General features: G+C 40.9%; 1 protein-coding gene across 1 annotated transcript; it reads left to right on the plus strand.

Annotated features, from left to right (window-relative positions):
* Positions 1–79: 79 nt before the first annotated feature.
* Positions 80–14,599, plus strand: CDR2 (cerebellar degeneration related protein 2). The gene is made up of 5 exons (XM_035549249.2): positions 80–340; positions 5,162–5,274; positions 8,629–8,777; positions 9,038–9,202; positions 10,407–14,599. Exons 1-5 carry the CDS (start codon positions 262–264, stop codon positions 11,272–11,274), a joined length of 1,374 nt encoding a protein of 457 aa, XP_035405142.1. The 5' UTR covers positions 80–261; the 3' UTR covers positions 11,275–14,599.
* Positions 14,600–14,667: the final 68 nt, after the last annotated feature.

Consider the following 14,667-nt stretch of genomic DNA (forward strand, 5'->3'; position numbering starts at 1 on the left):
CGCCGGGCGGGCGGCTCCCCATTGGCTCCCCGCCGCGGAGCTGAGGGTGCCGCGTTTGAATCGCGGGGCGACGGGGGGCGGGCGGCCGGCGCCTGCCACGTTGCTGCCGGCGGTGGCGGCTCCGCGCGGCCCGGCCGGAAGGGGGAGAGGCTCGGTGAGGGACGGCGGCGCCCGGCCATGGCCGGAGGCGGCCGCTGAGGGGAGGGGGAGCGGCTGGGCGGCTCGCCCGGGCCCCGCCGGGGGAAGGGAGGAAGGGGCGCGATGCTGGCCGGCAGCCTGGTGGAGGAGTTCGAGATCCGCGAGGATGAGCCCTGGTACGACCAGCAGGACCTGCAGCAAGGTGAGGCGGCGCGGCACGGGGCGCGGGGAGCCGGCGGGGCGGCACCCGGGGGGCGCCCCCGGTGCGGTGACCCCCGGCGGGGCGATCCCCGGAGGGAATGGGGTGGGCTTGGGCTGAAGCCGCCGGTGAGGGGCTCGGGGAGGCGGCGGTGGCGGTGGCAGCCCCGGCTCGCCTCGCCCCGCCGCTGCAGCCCGCGGCTGCCTTTGTTCGCCGGGGCGAGGCGGGGAGGCGGCTGCCGGCGGCTGCACCTGGGCTGGGGCTGGCACCGGGACCGCAGGGGGCTGGCACGGGTGCTGAGGGCAGCCCGCCCTGCCGAGCCCACCCGAGGCGGTGGCACAGCCGGCGCATGGCGGGTGTAACCACACCAAAAGTCTCCTGCGGCCACGATATGGAAGGAACGCGCGGCTTCCCGAAGAGCCTGCTGGCATTTACTTCTCGGTACCGGCCCTGCATGTATTTTAAAAGGCCGGCTGAGAGCGGTGAGGTGCCGTCCTGCGAGCCTGCCTCAGCCCCACGCGGGTTTTAGGGTGTCACGTCGCCACACGCTGCTTCTTGCTGCCCTGCTGTAAAGAAAGGTGCCTGCGGAAGCCCTCCCCGGTTAAGCGGTTTTCGTGCTGGGATCAGGCACCTGACAGCAGGAACTTCTTCTGAGACAGGAATAGGTGCCTAATTGTATGCTTTGGCTTTAAAATAGCTCGCTTCTCAACTATGTTTAGGGATTCTTTGCTTAAAAGAGATGTCTTCGTGGCTGTAGGTTATAAACCGATTAATTTAAGTAAGATCCTGAAACCATCCATGGTTTGCTGTCAAAAGGAAGAGAGTTGGAAATGTGAAGACATGATTTAACTGTGTCTTTACAACATCAGCGTTTAGGGGGATAGAAGACCTACAAAGTGAGTTCCTGATGCAGAGTGACTGACTTCTTGCCTTACTGATGTTTCTTAACTTCAATTTTTTTCTTTGTTTAAATGACCATAAAATCACCACTTGGCTCCCTGCTGTGAGCCAGAAGACAGTACTCCCTTCTAGAGGTCAGTGCGTTTTGAGGGCTGGTTCATGCTCTCCCAGCAGTTGAACCATCTTTTTCCGAGGATTATCTCTTACAAGCCCAAACGGAAGTGTCTGCTAGCCTTGCCAAAAGGGAAAGGAGGAAAATAATTTGATGGGCAAGTTGAAACGCAAAGTAGTTGTTCCTTAAGGGAGTGTTTGTAAAATGTTCCACTATCCTCTGCTCCTGCAGTCTGAAAGATACTTTTCAACCCTCTAAAACTAAGCGATACCAGCATATGTAAACAGAGGAGCAAGATTGCTTATCAAGGTCTCTTTGTACTTCTCACAACCCAAACAATCCGTGTGTGTCTGAGAACTGAGGAGCATGTTAGTGAGAAAACACAGGTTCTTAAACATTTAAGAAGCATCCTAAAACAAGCCTGTACTCCTTCTCAGCCTGTCTTTGAAACTGAAAATCAGGGTAGGGTTTCAGATGAACTTTGATGGTCTTTGTATGCACCAAAAGCTTTTGCCTTGACAATGGAGGTGGGCTTCTCTGGCATGCTGCTGCTGAAAACAGAAAGTTCGTGGAATTCTTCTACGGATGGGAACAGCCATCCCTGCTCCTGCAAGATCCGTGTCTTGCTGCAGTATGCTGACCTTTGGAAAAGAACTCTTTTATGATTGTTCTTCTTGCTGTTACTTGCTTTAATAAAACAGAGTAATCTGATCATGGAGGAGAGAATATACATCTCAGTAAGAAAAAGAAGGGTTTAATTTTACAGTTAAATAAACTTCAACCAGGCTTACACGTATATCTTGCACTACTAATGCCTTCTGCTATTGAAAAGTACAACTTATTTTTAGATTGAAAATTATCTGAATCATTTTGTTATGTGGGTTATGAAATGTAGAAGAGACGGATTTTGGTGCTATCTTCATCTTTTTCTCAATTACCGTAACACTGTCAAAAGAATTTGTGGGGAAGTGCTTGCAAATGAGGGCTTTGTAACACCACTGAAGACCTGTCACTGAAATCCTGTTCAGTTTAGAGATTCCTGATGCAGCTGTAAAATGGCATGAGTAAGACTGATCAGGTTTATGAAAATCAGGTTCTTAAGATTTGTGCTTATGCAGTTTGCATTATTAAAAACCTCTCTGCTTACATCTTCATGTTGAAAAGGAAATATGTGTAATTGTCTGTTGCAGGATTTAACTGTTAGTTTACATAGATTTTAAACAGAAAATGCAGTGTGCTTCTAGTATTATACAGTGACTAAGACAAATGTAAACTAACTTCTGTATCAGGAGAACACGTTCTACATCTGACTTAAAATTTGCTCTTAGGGAATATAGGGAATAAAGGTACTTAATGTGGAAAAGCAGATGCAAAGTAAACTCTTAATTTTAGGAGAGGCCAGATTGTTGTTGCCTTTTCTAGGGGTAGCAGTTAGAGCTTCATTGCATGTTACTGAGCTCTTCCACTTGTCTTCTCCCCCTCAAAAACAAATTACCTTAATTACAAAATAGCATGCTTCTCCCCTAGTAACTCATTTGTGCTTCTGCCATGCTAATGAACAGATTGGGCATATAAGTACAGTGACATGAATTCTATTATTCGCATTGTGTTCAAAGTGCTGTGTGGTATGCACTCCTTGATTTAGTAGATGTGGGGGCATTTAAGAATGGAACTATCTACTCCTAAGTGTATTTAAACATCAAAACAAACTTTCACTTTGGGAAGGGAAATGGCAGCAAAATTCCATTATGCATTAAGTCTTTAACATAATCCTAAAATCCTCTCTAAAGCTCTTATTCTACTCTATTAAAATAAAAGAATGGACTATTTAGTCTTTGCCTCAAACGATGCCAATATTGTTGACGGGCTTTAAAGATTGTGGGTGTTAGTAAAGATTTGTGTAGTATGAGAACTTGTGAATCAGGACTCTCCTTTATATAGGATGAAAGATGGCTGGATTTGAAGACTCCAGTATTCTATGGTGTGGTAGAACAAACAGCTTGGTGTTTGCTTTAGGAGTTTCTCTGGCCACAGATAAACAATATGTGAGCTTTGTTTTAAAATGGGAAAATCTTAAGCAGGATGCCTTAAGGTTTTCTTATCCAAATACTTTAAACCCTGGAAAAAGCGGTAAAATTGGCTGTTTCTTAACAAGTGGTGTAACAATGAAAGAGCTATGTGAGGATAAACTGCTCAGTATAAACCAGCATGCAGTGGGGCTCCTAGTTCTATCAGGAACGTGCACGCAATGTGACTTGAAATAATTTTTGTGGAATTTAAGAATGTGACTTTAAGGTAGGAAACAATGCACTGGAGCTGTAAAGAATGTGTAAAGAATACCACAGATGCTGTTTGTCCAAACTTGGACATCTACAGCTTACAAAGACAAGTGAACAGGAACATTTGGCTGTTAGGTCTGAATTCAGTCCTTGGTTTATGCATCTAGATCAAGTAATCATTTTGGACAGGCTGCCAAACTGAAGGTTAGCACAAAACAATCTTGGAGAAGCATTCTGTCTACTGCAATGACTAGCTGATAAGGTAACTGGGAAAGGGCAGGAAAGAGGTAAGAAAACATGTTAAAACAAAGGCATCTTAATCAAATGAAAATGGGATGTGTTTTCTTGCCTTGCTGCAACTGCTGCTGATGCAGTACGTGCTTCTTGTACGTTAATTTAAGACTTCTTGAAGAGAACTTAATTTTTTCTTGAATTTCCTTCTGTTTCCTGTCCTTCCCATTGGTGATGCCAGTCTGATCTATGAGCAAACTAACAAGACTGTCATGCATGCAGGAGACAACATGGTCATGGCCCAGGTGATGGGAAGGAGGTGAAAAATAAGAGACTTTCAAAATCTGTTGGATTTTGAACATGTAATACCCTGCGCAGAGCAATTATTATTTTAACAATAATACTAGATAGATTTCATCACATAACATTAAATTTTAAATTGTGTGTGTCTTTAAAGACAATGTTATAGAATATCTAGCAATACTTAAGCTGTGCAACAAATATCAAGCCTCCCTTGAGAAAGGAACTGGGTGTTCAGATGACTTATTTCTTAATTTGAAACAACTCTAGCCACTGCACCCTGGAGGTGATTGAAGATGACTAAAGTGAAATAGAGATTAAGTGCCTGGGAATAAATGACACTTAAAATGATGTTTTGGAGCACATAAAGCAATTGCTGTCTCCTAGGTTTATGAGCTTGAAAAGCAGAATAGCTACATTTCTTTATTAGTTTTATGTCTTCCCATATTCTTGTTTCACCATAAAGTGTCTGAAATTTTAATTCACCACTTTGATCCTGTGTGACCTGAGCTCCTTGCTGAAGGGGTAATGGGGAAGAACAGCAAAGTAAATGAGAGCACCGGCAGCTCTGGCCCAGGTCTAGCCTGATGGGTTTGCTTTTACCTTTACTTTTCTAAAACGTGATTGTTGTAAACATCGTGAAATGTAGTTGACAGATACCTCAAATAGAGATGCTGGTGCTGTACTGGGCAGGTAGAAGAAAGTGAAGAGAAGATGGCTGGCTGTGTCTGATGTATGGCTGAAAGACCAAAGGAGGAACTAAGGAAGGTTCATGAAATAGGATTGATTACCTTCTAGGTTTTGTGTCTGACTTAGATTTACATTATAGGTGGTATCTGAATATTCTACGTAAGTATAAGCTAACTTACTTTTTGGGTACTGCAAATGACTTAGGTCAGTTACAACAGTAATAAAAAACACCTTGAGTATTTGATTAAAATGCTTTAAAAATAGATCATACTGTCAGCTCTGTAACGTGTGTACATATGACTTCTTTTTTAGATCTTCACCTTGCTGCTGAGCTTGGGAAGACACTACTGGACCGAAACACTGAATTAGAGGAATCTTTACAGCAAATGTATGCAACAAACCAAGAGCAACTGCAGGAAATAGAGGTAAATATTTAAGGGATCCAAGTGTTAAAGCATGTAGACATGCAACAGAATAGCACATAAGTTAAGAGATCTGAGTTTCTTGACATCTGATTGACACTTTTAAGACAATCACTGAGCAACTTTTAAGTACTTCTGATACCTCAAAAACATAGATAGGTTTTGACCATAGTTAGACCTGTTTGCCTCAGTAATGGAGTCTTTGTGCCACTAAACTTGTTCAATTTGTTTTACATAATGACAAAGGACTGGCATCTTTATATAGGAAAAGTTATTTCAGGAATCTTATTGCTAAATTTTGCTGGTCTTAATTTCATATCATTTTACCTCTTATGTGATAAATAAATTACTGCACTGAAATTTAAATGCTTGACTAAAGCATGAAGAGATTTGAGTAAAATCTGAGGATATGTACTTCTGTTAAACTGAGCTGTGGTAAAGGGAACTAAAGTAAAGTTCAATTAAAAAAATCAGCAAGAACAAACATTTAACTTGTACCTAAATACAGGATGCAGTGGGTATATTTTTCTGTGGTTATGGGGTGAGGGATCAGAATCACCCTCTGGAAACACTCAGCTTTATGTTACTTGATGGAAAAAACCTAACCATTTTTGGCAATCTTTTTTTTTTTTTTTAACAGTGCTTATGTGCTTGCAGACATAGCATTTGTCAATGTAATGATTTTTTAGCTATTAAGAGGGCAATGCATGGTCTCTAATAATTAAATTTATTAAATATTCAGTACTTCTCTAACTGACAATATAATGGAAACATAGTCCATCATTTTAGTTTGGCTCTAGTATGAATCACAGGGATCAGGCTGTGACTGGTATATGCTAAATTCTTACAAAATATGAATTAATTCGTGTAAGTAGAACTTACGCTGTTACAGTGTGTTTATTTTTGTACAGCTGCAACTTAAGACTTAAACGTTTATCATTGTTATGAAGGTGCCATACAAATAATGTTCTACTTGAGGTATTCAAAAGATGTGCAGATGGGGTGCTTAGAGACATGGTGTAGTGGCAGACTTGGCAGCGCTAGGTTAATGGTGGGACTTGATGATCTTAGAGGTCTTTTCCAACCTAAATGATTCTAGAATCAGCCATGTTGTTGGAAGCATTTAACACAGTTGCAACATGTTTTGAAATAACACAGCATAACTTTGCAATCTCTAAGTGTCATATCCAGCATCTATGCTTGATGTTTCCTTATCTTCCTAATTCTTAAAGCGCTCATCTCTGCAAGTAGAAGGTGGTCTCTCAGCTGTTCTTGGAGCTACTTTGCTAGGGTTTGGACTAGCTTTTTTTAGTGCAAATAAAGTAATGAAAGTCTTTCTACCCCCCACCTCTACCCTCCCCAATAAATTCACTTCTTACAGGTAGAAAACTCTAAAACTACTTCTTACAATGATTAAGTCATCATTCTCAAATATGGCACTACCTCTTCTGCACTGAAAAGCAAGGGTCAAAGGCTTTTGGGATGCTTAAGATTATAGCTGGTATATTATATACTAACATATTAAGTGCTTTACAGCCTTGGATCATTATATCTGACCTCTGTGCTGACATGTGTGCCACTAGTAAATCATTGTAGATGTAATAAATGCTGGAGTGAAAGGGCAACTTTATTGCTGTCTGAATATTAGTTCTTGGCACTCAAGACTTCAGGAATACTGACTCTCCTTTGTCATGTAGTAGAACGGAAGTCTCAGCTGCTGCTTCATGTTAGGTGCTCAGTTGTTGGGGAGGTGGAACAAATGCAAACTTCTAAGGTGTTACCACAGCTATGCCTTGTTTTCATGGCCTGGTTACAGCAGGCCAAGTTAATACGAACTCTGAAGATACTGGAGACACAAGGTTGATAAAACTGGTGCTTTTACATCTTCCATTCAGCTAAACCTTCTGCAAAACCCCACTGTGAGAAGTGGTAACATCTAATTCTGGTACCAAAACCTTGTTTCTGTGCTTGGTCACTCTTGTATTGCTGAACAGAATATGAAGATCTCTAGCTCCTTCTGAGAGTGACCAATAGGGAAAGTTAATCTGAAGTGGGTCACATTGAGATTCTGCTGCTAATCCATGAACTATTTTTGTGTAAATCCTCTGTCACGTGCATACAGGCTGCAGAAGGATCTAACCAACTGCTATCGTGTTGATCTTCTAGAAGTCTGTATGTAGCAGTTACTAGTGCTAGATTAATTTATAATCTGTTCTTAAATTGCCTAAAATGTAAACCCATCAATCTCTTAAGGAGGTAAAAGGTTAAGTAGAACATTACATAAGCACATACTGAAAACTTCTAAAGGGAGGTAGTTCTGCCTCGAAGTCCAATGGGTGTTCTTACTTACCAGTGAGTAGCATGTAGTAAGGATATATTGTAAGAAGTAAATTCTGTATAACAACAAAGTATTTCAGAATTAAAGGATTTTTGTTGTTGTTTTCAAGCCTGTTTAATACGAACTTTTTTTTTTTTTCTGAATGGGCTCAGTCCTACCCTATGTGAGACCATATAAGGCACTTGTATTAAGAGTCCTCGGTTATTGTTAACTTCTTATGCTGAGAATTCCAGGCTTTCTGAAATTATTCTAGACACTTAACAGGCTATTTTCGCAACTGTAAGACTAAAGAGGACTAAAATGAGGCCACTTTGTGTGGAGTTTTATTTAAAAAAAAAAGACTCTTGGTATTACAGTAACTGGAGTTCCATATGAGAAATTAAAGAGTGAATCCAAAAGATTGTTTGTACTTCCTGACACACAGTAGTCCACAAACTCTCTTAAGTGTGACCACAATCTAAATTGTGTTTTGCTGAAACTAATGCTGCTTCAAAATGGAAAAACTTAGGCCAGTTGAAAAAAATACATAGTGCCACCCAATACTTCAGTTTTAATGCTAAGAAAACTGTTGGGTCAACATCATTACAAAACTTCTGATGGAGCCCACTGCAGCTTTTAGAAAGACTCGGTGGATAGTTAAGGGCTGCGTTGAAATTGGGATTTGTGGCTCTATTAGTGATGACTGCACTACAGACAAACCCAGTAAAGAAGACATGGGTACTGGCTAACAGCTTAGCTGCAGCAAGGATAGATAAAGGAAAAAAAACGTAGCACAAACAAACCAAACTTGTCTGGGTAAAAGGCTGGCTGATCAGCCTGTGTTGACCTCAGTGACAAAGGCAAGCTAGCTAGCTGAGCTCTGATGGCACCTTTACAACTGTATGTTTTCCAAAGCAACCACTGGCATCTCTGTATTTCTGAAACTCAGTAGTTTTTTTAATGAGTGTGAATAAAAGTGCAGACTAGTAGCTCTATCAGTGTTTCAAGTGCAGACTAGTAACAGCAGTATTGTCTTGCAGTATCTCACAAAGCAAGTGGAGCTCTTACGTCAAATGAACGATCAACACGCAAAAGTCTATGAGCAGCTGGATGTGACAGCAAGAGAACTAGAAGACACTAATCAAAAACTAGTTGCGGAGAGCAGAGCTTCACAACAAAAGATACTAAGGTAACAAACTTAGGCTGGATCCTCTTTTCTCCCCTCTGCTCCCAACTGTTAATATGGAAAAGAGCAGGCCAAGCGTGTTTGTGCAGTTACTGAATGGCTGTTTCTGTCTAGTGTTGTTCTATGACACTCTTAAATTGATAACTTTATTTACAAGTGTTTTGTGGCCAAAGATCAGAAATTGCAATATGAGGGGATGAGAGCTTTATCTCGTGTCCTTGACTGAACAGTTAAATGTTTTAACAGCAGTCCTTCACTTTTAGCTTGACAGAGACTATTGAAAATCTGCAAACGCACATTGATGACCTTCAAAGACAAGTAGAAGAACTGAAAAAGTCTGGACGAGGCCGGATGAGCCATGAGAGATCTGACCAGCCAAGATCAATGCATAGTTTCTCGTGTTTGAAGGAGCTGTATGACCTTCGCCAGTAAGACTCTTGCCTTGCATAGCAAACAAAATAATGAAATTATTTTAAGCAAAGTTTCAAAAGCTAGAAACAAGCACAGATGTCAAGGAAGCTACCAGAAAAGCATCTTACGTTCACAGCTAGCAAAATATCTCTGCAGTCCTGCATTATGTGGTGTTGCCACTGCTTGTGGCATGCTTCTGGTTGCAGACTGTAATAGCCTTTGTGGAAGAGAAACTGTATGTTCCACTCTCTTATCTTGAAAGGTTCTGCTCCAAAGTTTTTAAGCATATCAAATCGTAGCCCAGGAAGTCTTACAAGGATTTGAACCTCCTTCTTTTCAGTCAGATAAAGCGCAAACAGATAATTACTAGATAAACATCCTAAACAATCTTTTCTGTAACTTACCCTTTTCTTGGACATCTGTGGGCATCTTGTCTTCAAGGAAGGTGGAATTACTGCAGTAGCTTTGCTGAATTTAAGCTGGTTAAAATGGTGCTTAAACTGGTAAAATGGTGCCTGGAGCTCTGGGCTGCTTCTTAATTTTGAGCAGTTCTACCCAGCTGAACTGCTTTTGTATGCTTATCAAAACTCACCTGGGGTAAAAACTCAGTCTAGCTTCAGTCCTAGAAGGTAATGTCAGAAGTGAAGCACCTTTACAGACAGGGAGAACAGGCTTTTTTGTCTGCTCTTCCAGTACTACATGGAAGTAGGACTGCAGAATAAGCAATCTCTGCATCCAAAAGCGTTATTTCTTGACATTTCGAAAGATAAATATGTGGCTTCTTTCAAACTGCCAAAGGCTTGTGGCTACAGAATTGCCTTGTCTTTTTTGAAGCTTGTTTCCACTCTCAATAGTGATACAAGTTGTAAGAGTGGAAAGCTGTGGGAAAAAGTTTTGAAGGGTCAGAAAGTATTACATGATACATGAATATTTTTTTAAATTCTAGACCTAGTTATTCAGTAAGCTGATCTGTAACTTGAAACTGTTTAAAAAGCTGCCATTCTGCTAGAGGGGGAAGGCTTGATGGCACATGAAGTATTTACAAACTCCCTTCGTGATTATTAAATGGACTGATAGGTTAGCAAAATGACTGGTATGTATACTTTGAGATATGTTAGCATTCAGTTTAAGTCTTTCACGAGTTACCTAGGACAGGGAAACTCTAGGTGTGGTCAGCTGTACTTCCTACATTTCATAATACTTTTGTGTTTGTTTCTGCAGGTATTTTGTTTATGATCATGTGTTTGCAGAAAAGATAACTTCAATGGATAGTCAGCTAAGTCCTCTAGAAGAAGAAAATGAGAACTTAAAAAAGGCAGTTACAGTTCTGCAAGCCCAACTTAACCTAGAAAAAGAGAAGAGGATGACCATGGAAGAGGAATATAGTCTTGTGGTAAAAGAAAACTGTGACCTTGAACAGAGGCTTGTTGATATAGACTTGTATCGGGCTCGTGCAGAGGAGTTGGAAGTGGAAGTAGCTGAAATGCGCCAAATACTTCAGTCTGAAAACACATTCCATAATGCAGAGAAATTGGTGCCAGAATCATTTTTCATTTCATTCAAGGAATCCTTAGAAAGGGAGCTTGGTCAGAGCCCAGCAGATGATGGACTTCTGACTGTATGTGAGCTTGACAAGAAGGCATTGAAGCGGAGCAGTAGTGAAACTTTCCTAAGTAGCGCTGCAGGGGGAGACATTCTAAGGGGCCACGAAGAAACGTGTATTAGGAGAGCTGAAGCTGTGAAGCAGCGAGGAATCTCTGTGCTTAATGAAGTTGATGCTCAGTATAATGCTCTGAAAGTGAAGTATGAGGAACTTTTAAAGAAGTGTCAAATCGATGAAGATTCTTTGAAACACAAGGCTGTACAAACACTGAAGCAGTATTCCAAAGACCTTAACGTGGGAAATACCCAGTATGATCTTTCAGCTAGCAATCAAGAATTCACAAATGTGGAGCTAAGTGACTCTCCTGCAAATGCTCCTCCTGAATATAAAGCACTCTTCAAGGAGATCTTTAGCTGTATCAAAAAAACAAAGGAAGAAATAGATGAACACAGATCTAAGTACAAGTCCCTCTCTTCTCAACCCTAACACTGGACTTTCTGATGACCCATTTTCTGTTGATGACTAATCTGTTATTCAAAGAGGGGAAAACCTTTATACAAATGTCAAAAGACCCCTTATACTGTTTCTTTTAGCACTCAAAATGAATGTTTTCAATTGGTTTGTAGACATGTAGTTAACAGGCTGGTTAGACTAGCAGTCTCCTTGTACCTATGTAGCAATAGATTTAATGTTGTTTAGCACTGTCACACAAACCAGTGGTTGGAAAGCAAACAAACATCATAGCTTAATACTACACTACTTCATACTACACAATGTCTGTCCAGAGTAGTAATTGACACTAGTTTCCCTAGTCCACTTCATATTAACAGAGCTAAGAAATCTGTTCAGTACTTCTCACAAGGAACCAGGCTATAAAGCTTTTCTTTGGCTTGCAGGTGATGATCTAGCCCTGTAACTAAGCAAAAACATGTAGAAAATGAACAAAAACAAAGCCCCTGATCATGGGCAGCCTCTCCTTGAGTCTTGAGAATGAAGCGAACAGTCTAGCTGAAGTTGCTTTGGCAGGGAGGTGGAGAGCGGGCACAGCAGCTTGCGCTGTGCTTGGTTTAAGTTAATACCACGTTTTCACATGCACTAAGCTCTCCCACAGGTTGGTATAAACGTCTTCTTACTAAGAAAGGATTTGACAAAGTTTGTGTGGCTTCTAGGTATGGTTTCTTATGTAGGGAACTTTGTCTTAAGGCAAGATACTGTGAATTGATTATGTATGTTATTTGGGACCTACTGTTCTTTTTTGGTGGAATGCCTGCAAAGTACATACATTTGTGTATTTGGTAAGATAGAAAGTTGCAATTTAGCTATTTAACTTTAGCAGTAGCATTGATATAGTGGAATAGCTTTTAAGCCTACATACCACAAGCTCCCAGTGCTTGAAGGAGACAGGTCAGGTAAAACCTTATATGGGTTTGTCTGTTGCTTCCATTGTCAACTTCTGTGGACCTATTCCATGCTGCCTATGGGGTGGATGCAACACTGCCAGAACATATCCTTCTGAAAACAGGGGCCCATGTTCTTGTTCTTCCTCTCCTTCTCCACTCCCTAATAATAAGTTCATAGGTTTTCAAATTCTGGAAAACAAAACATGAAGATGTTCTTTAAAACTGCTTTGAAGTGTGAAGAATGGGGAAAAAAAGCTAAGCAATTAAGGAGAAAGAGGGCACCAGGAGTGGCGACATCCTTCTTATAAAGTGTCTCGTAACTTAATTTGTTCAACTGTTCTTGGGAACCACCTACTTATTGCCTTGTCTGAGTTGCTGCAATACACCAAACAGTTGAAAGCGTGTTGACAATTTCTGAGCTCTAGTTCAGCTGCTATTACAGTTCTGTCTGCCTTATGTACCCTGTTAAGCTTGTGTATAGCTGTCCTTCAGTTGCAGTATTAAGACTTCATATTGTGGGAATTTCTCAAAAACATGTTGCATTCTTTAAAGTTATTTAAAAATGGGAATCTGAATGTTGTGAATATTTTTCTAAGCAAATAAATAAGCCAGTCAAGCTACATGTGTAACTAGTAATTCTACCTATCTGTGCCAATCAGGAAACTCTGCAGATGGTACCTGCACTATCTAGTCTTGCAATCTTTCCATGATAGCTCAGATAGAGTTCCCATTACATTTGCACTAAAAAAAAAAAAAATTGCACTAAAAGGAAAAGGATAGGTGTGCCTGGGATAGAAAGCCAGAGGCAACTAAGTGGTTTCTATTTGTTTTCTTGTTGTGGTGATTCTTTTTTTTTTTTTTTTTTCCAGAAAGTGTGTGAGGGGTGGAAGGCAGGAAAGCTGCTCTTCTGCCATTAGGTTAACTATATTGTTACTGTTTCCCTAATAGTTGGGTCCTCATCATCTAGAGACCTTCTGCTGGAAAGGAGTAACCTTAAAAGAGAAAGCTGTAATGCTGTTAGTCACAAGCCATTTACTGCTGATGCTGCTCACCACTTCAGGAGAAGGGGATCCACACCTGTGAGACCAGCAGTTATGTAACAGCAACTTGGAATGTCTGGTTAAATAGGTGATCTTTAGTAGTTTAATGCTGTTTGCTAACAGAGCACATTCTATATACTTTTGCACCCTTTGAAAATATTCAAAGTGTTCTTAAATTTCCAGAGAACTATTTAATTCTTCTGTAGTGTAACTTGCCCTTGCCCACCTGTGCCACTGCTAAAGTATATCACAGTACAGCCAAAGCTTAACACATTTATTCTGTAATAAACTCCTAGGCTGTGTTCTTTTGTAACTTCACTCATACTGTGGCTTCCCCAGGGAGAGGCTTTATATACACAACTGTAGGTTACTGCTACAGCAACAAGGTCATACTAGGTAAGTGTCAAGACATGGATGCACAAAGGACAAAGGCTGCAAAAGCTGGCTGAACTTCAGTGCTGCCCAGTTACATTTAAGTAGCTAATAAACTACACTAGCATATGAACTCAGGTAGGGTTTTAACAGTTTAAAAGTGTTTTCCACAGAAGTGTGAAATGCTGTAAGTATGCCAAATGTTACGCTTGGGCCAATCTTCTCTGGCTTAACTACGTTAATCGGTTTATTTTTGTCAACAACTGAGTCTTTTCTGAGCATAAGTAGATGAAGCTAATAGAATCTACTTGAGCTTCTCATGTGATGGAAATTATAGCAAACAAAAACCAGTAAAAAGTAACCCTGCTCTAAAACTCCTCCAGTAGGGCATTCTTTATCTTACTGCAGTTAGGCTTAAATGATAAACCTAGAACGGAAAAAAAACTCAGTTACTGTACCTTGTGCAACAGGCTTTCATCTTGACAGCCACCTCTAAGCACCCCCTAAAGAACATGATGCAAGCAGAATAATGTAAAGCAAGTTAAGAGGTAGTTCACTATCTACTTGTAAGGTCTACTAAAAACGTTCCTGACCTTTCTTTCCTCTGTAAGCCTTTGGGCTCTAAAAGGAGCAGGGATAGTTTCCATTTCTTCCTGGACAAACAAGGCAGGGTACAGCAATATGCCACAGCTGACCTTCAAGATAAAATTTTATTTTTTAAAAAATTACACAAAATAGAAGTTTTACATTGTTGCCAAGTGTGATAACTACAGCTGGATGCCTTCTATGTGGTGCACTTACCTTGTTGTGTTTGCACATAATGCAAAAAAATCCCTCCAACAAAACCCACATCAATGCACAAAATCCAGTAGTTGTTCCACATCTGTTTCAAGTGTAAGTTCTTTTGCCAGTTCATTTCACATACAACAGGTGAGAACAATTGCTATGTAGTACAGTTTAGAGACAGTGATTTTTGTCACCCACCCCCCGGCCCTGACCTTTCCATGAACATCACTATCTCCTCTTTACAAAGAGAGCTGCAAGGGCTATTATTATAATGCTCAGAC

The sequence above is a fragment of the Cygnus atratus genome, chromosome 15, assembly GCF_013377495.2.
Source record: "Cygnus atratus isolate AKBS03 ecotype Queensland, Australia chromosome 15, CAtr_DNAZoo_HiC_assembly, whole genome shotgun sequence".
NCBI classification, from domain to species: Eukaryota; Metazoa; Chordata; class Aves; order Anseriformes; family Anatidae; genus Cygnus; species Cygnus atratus.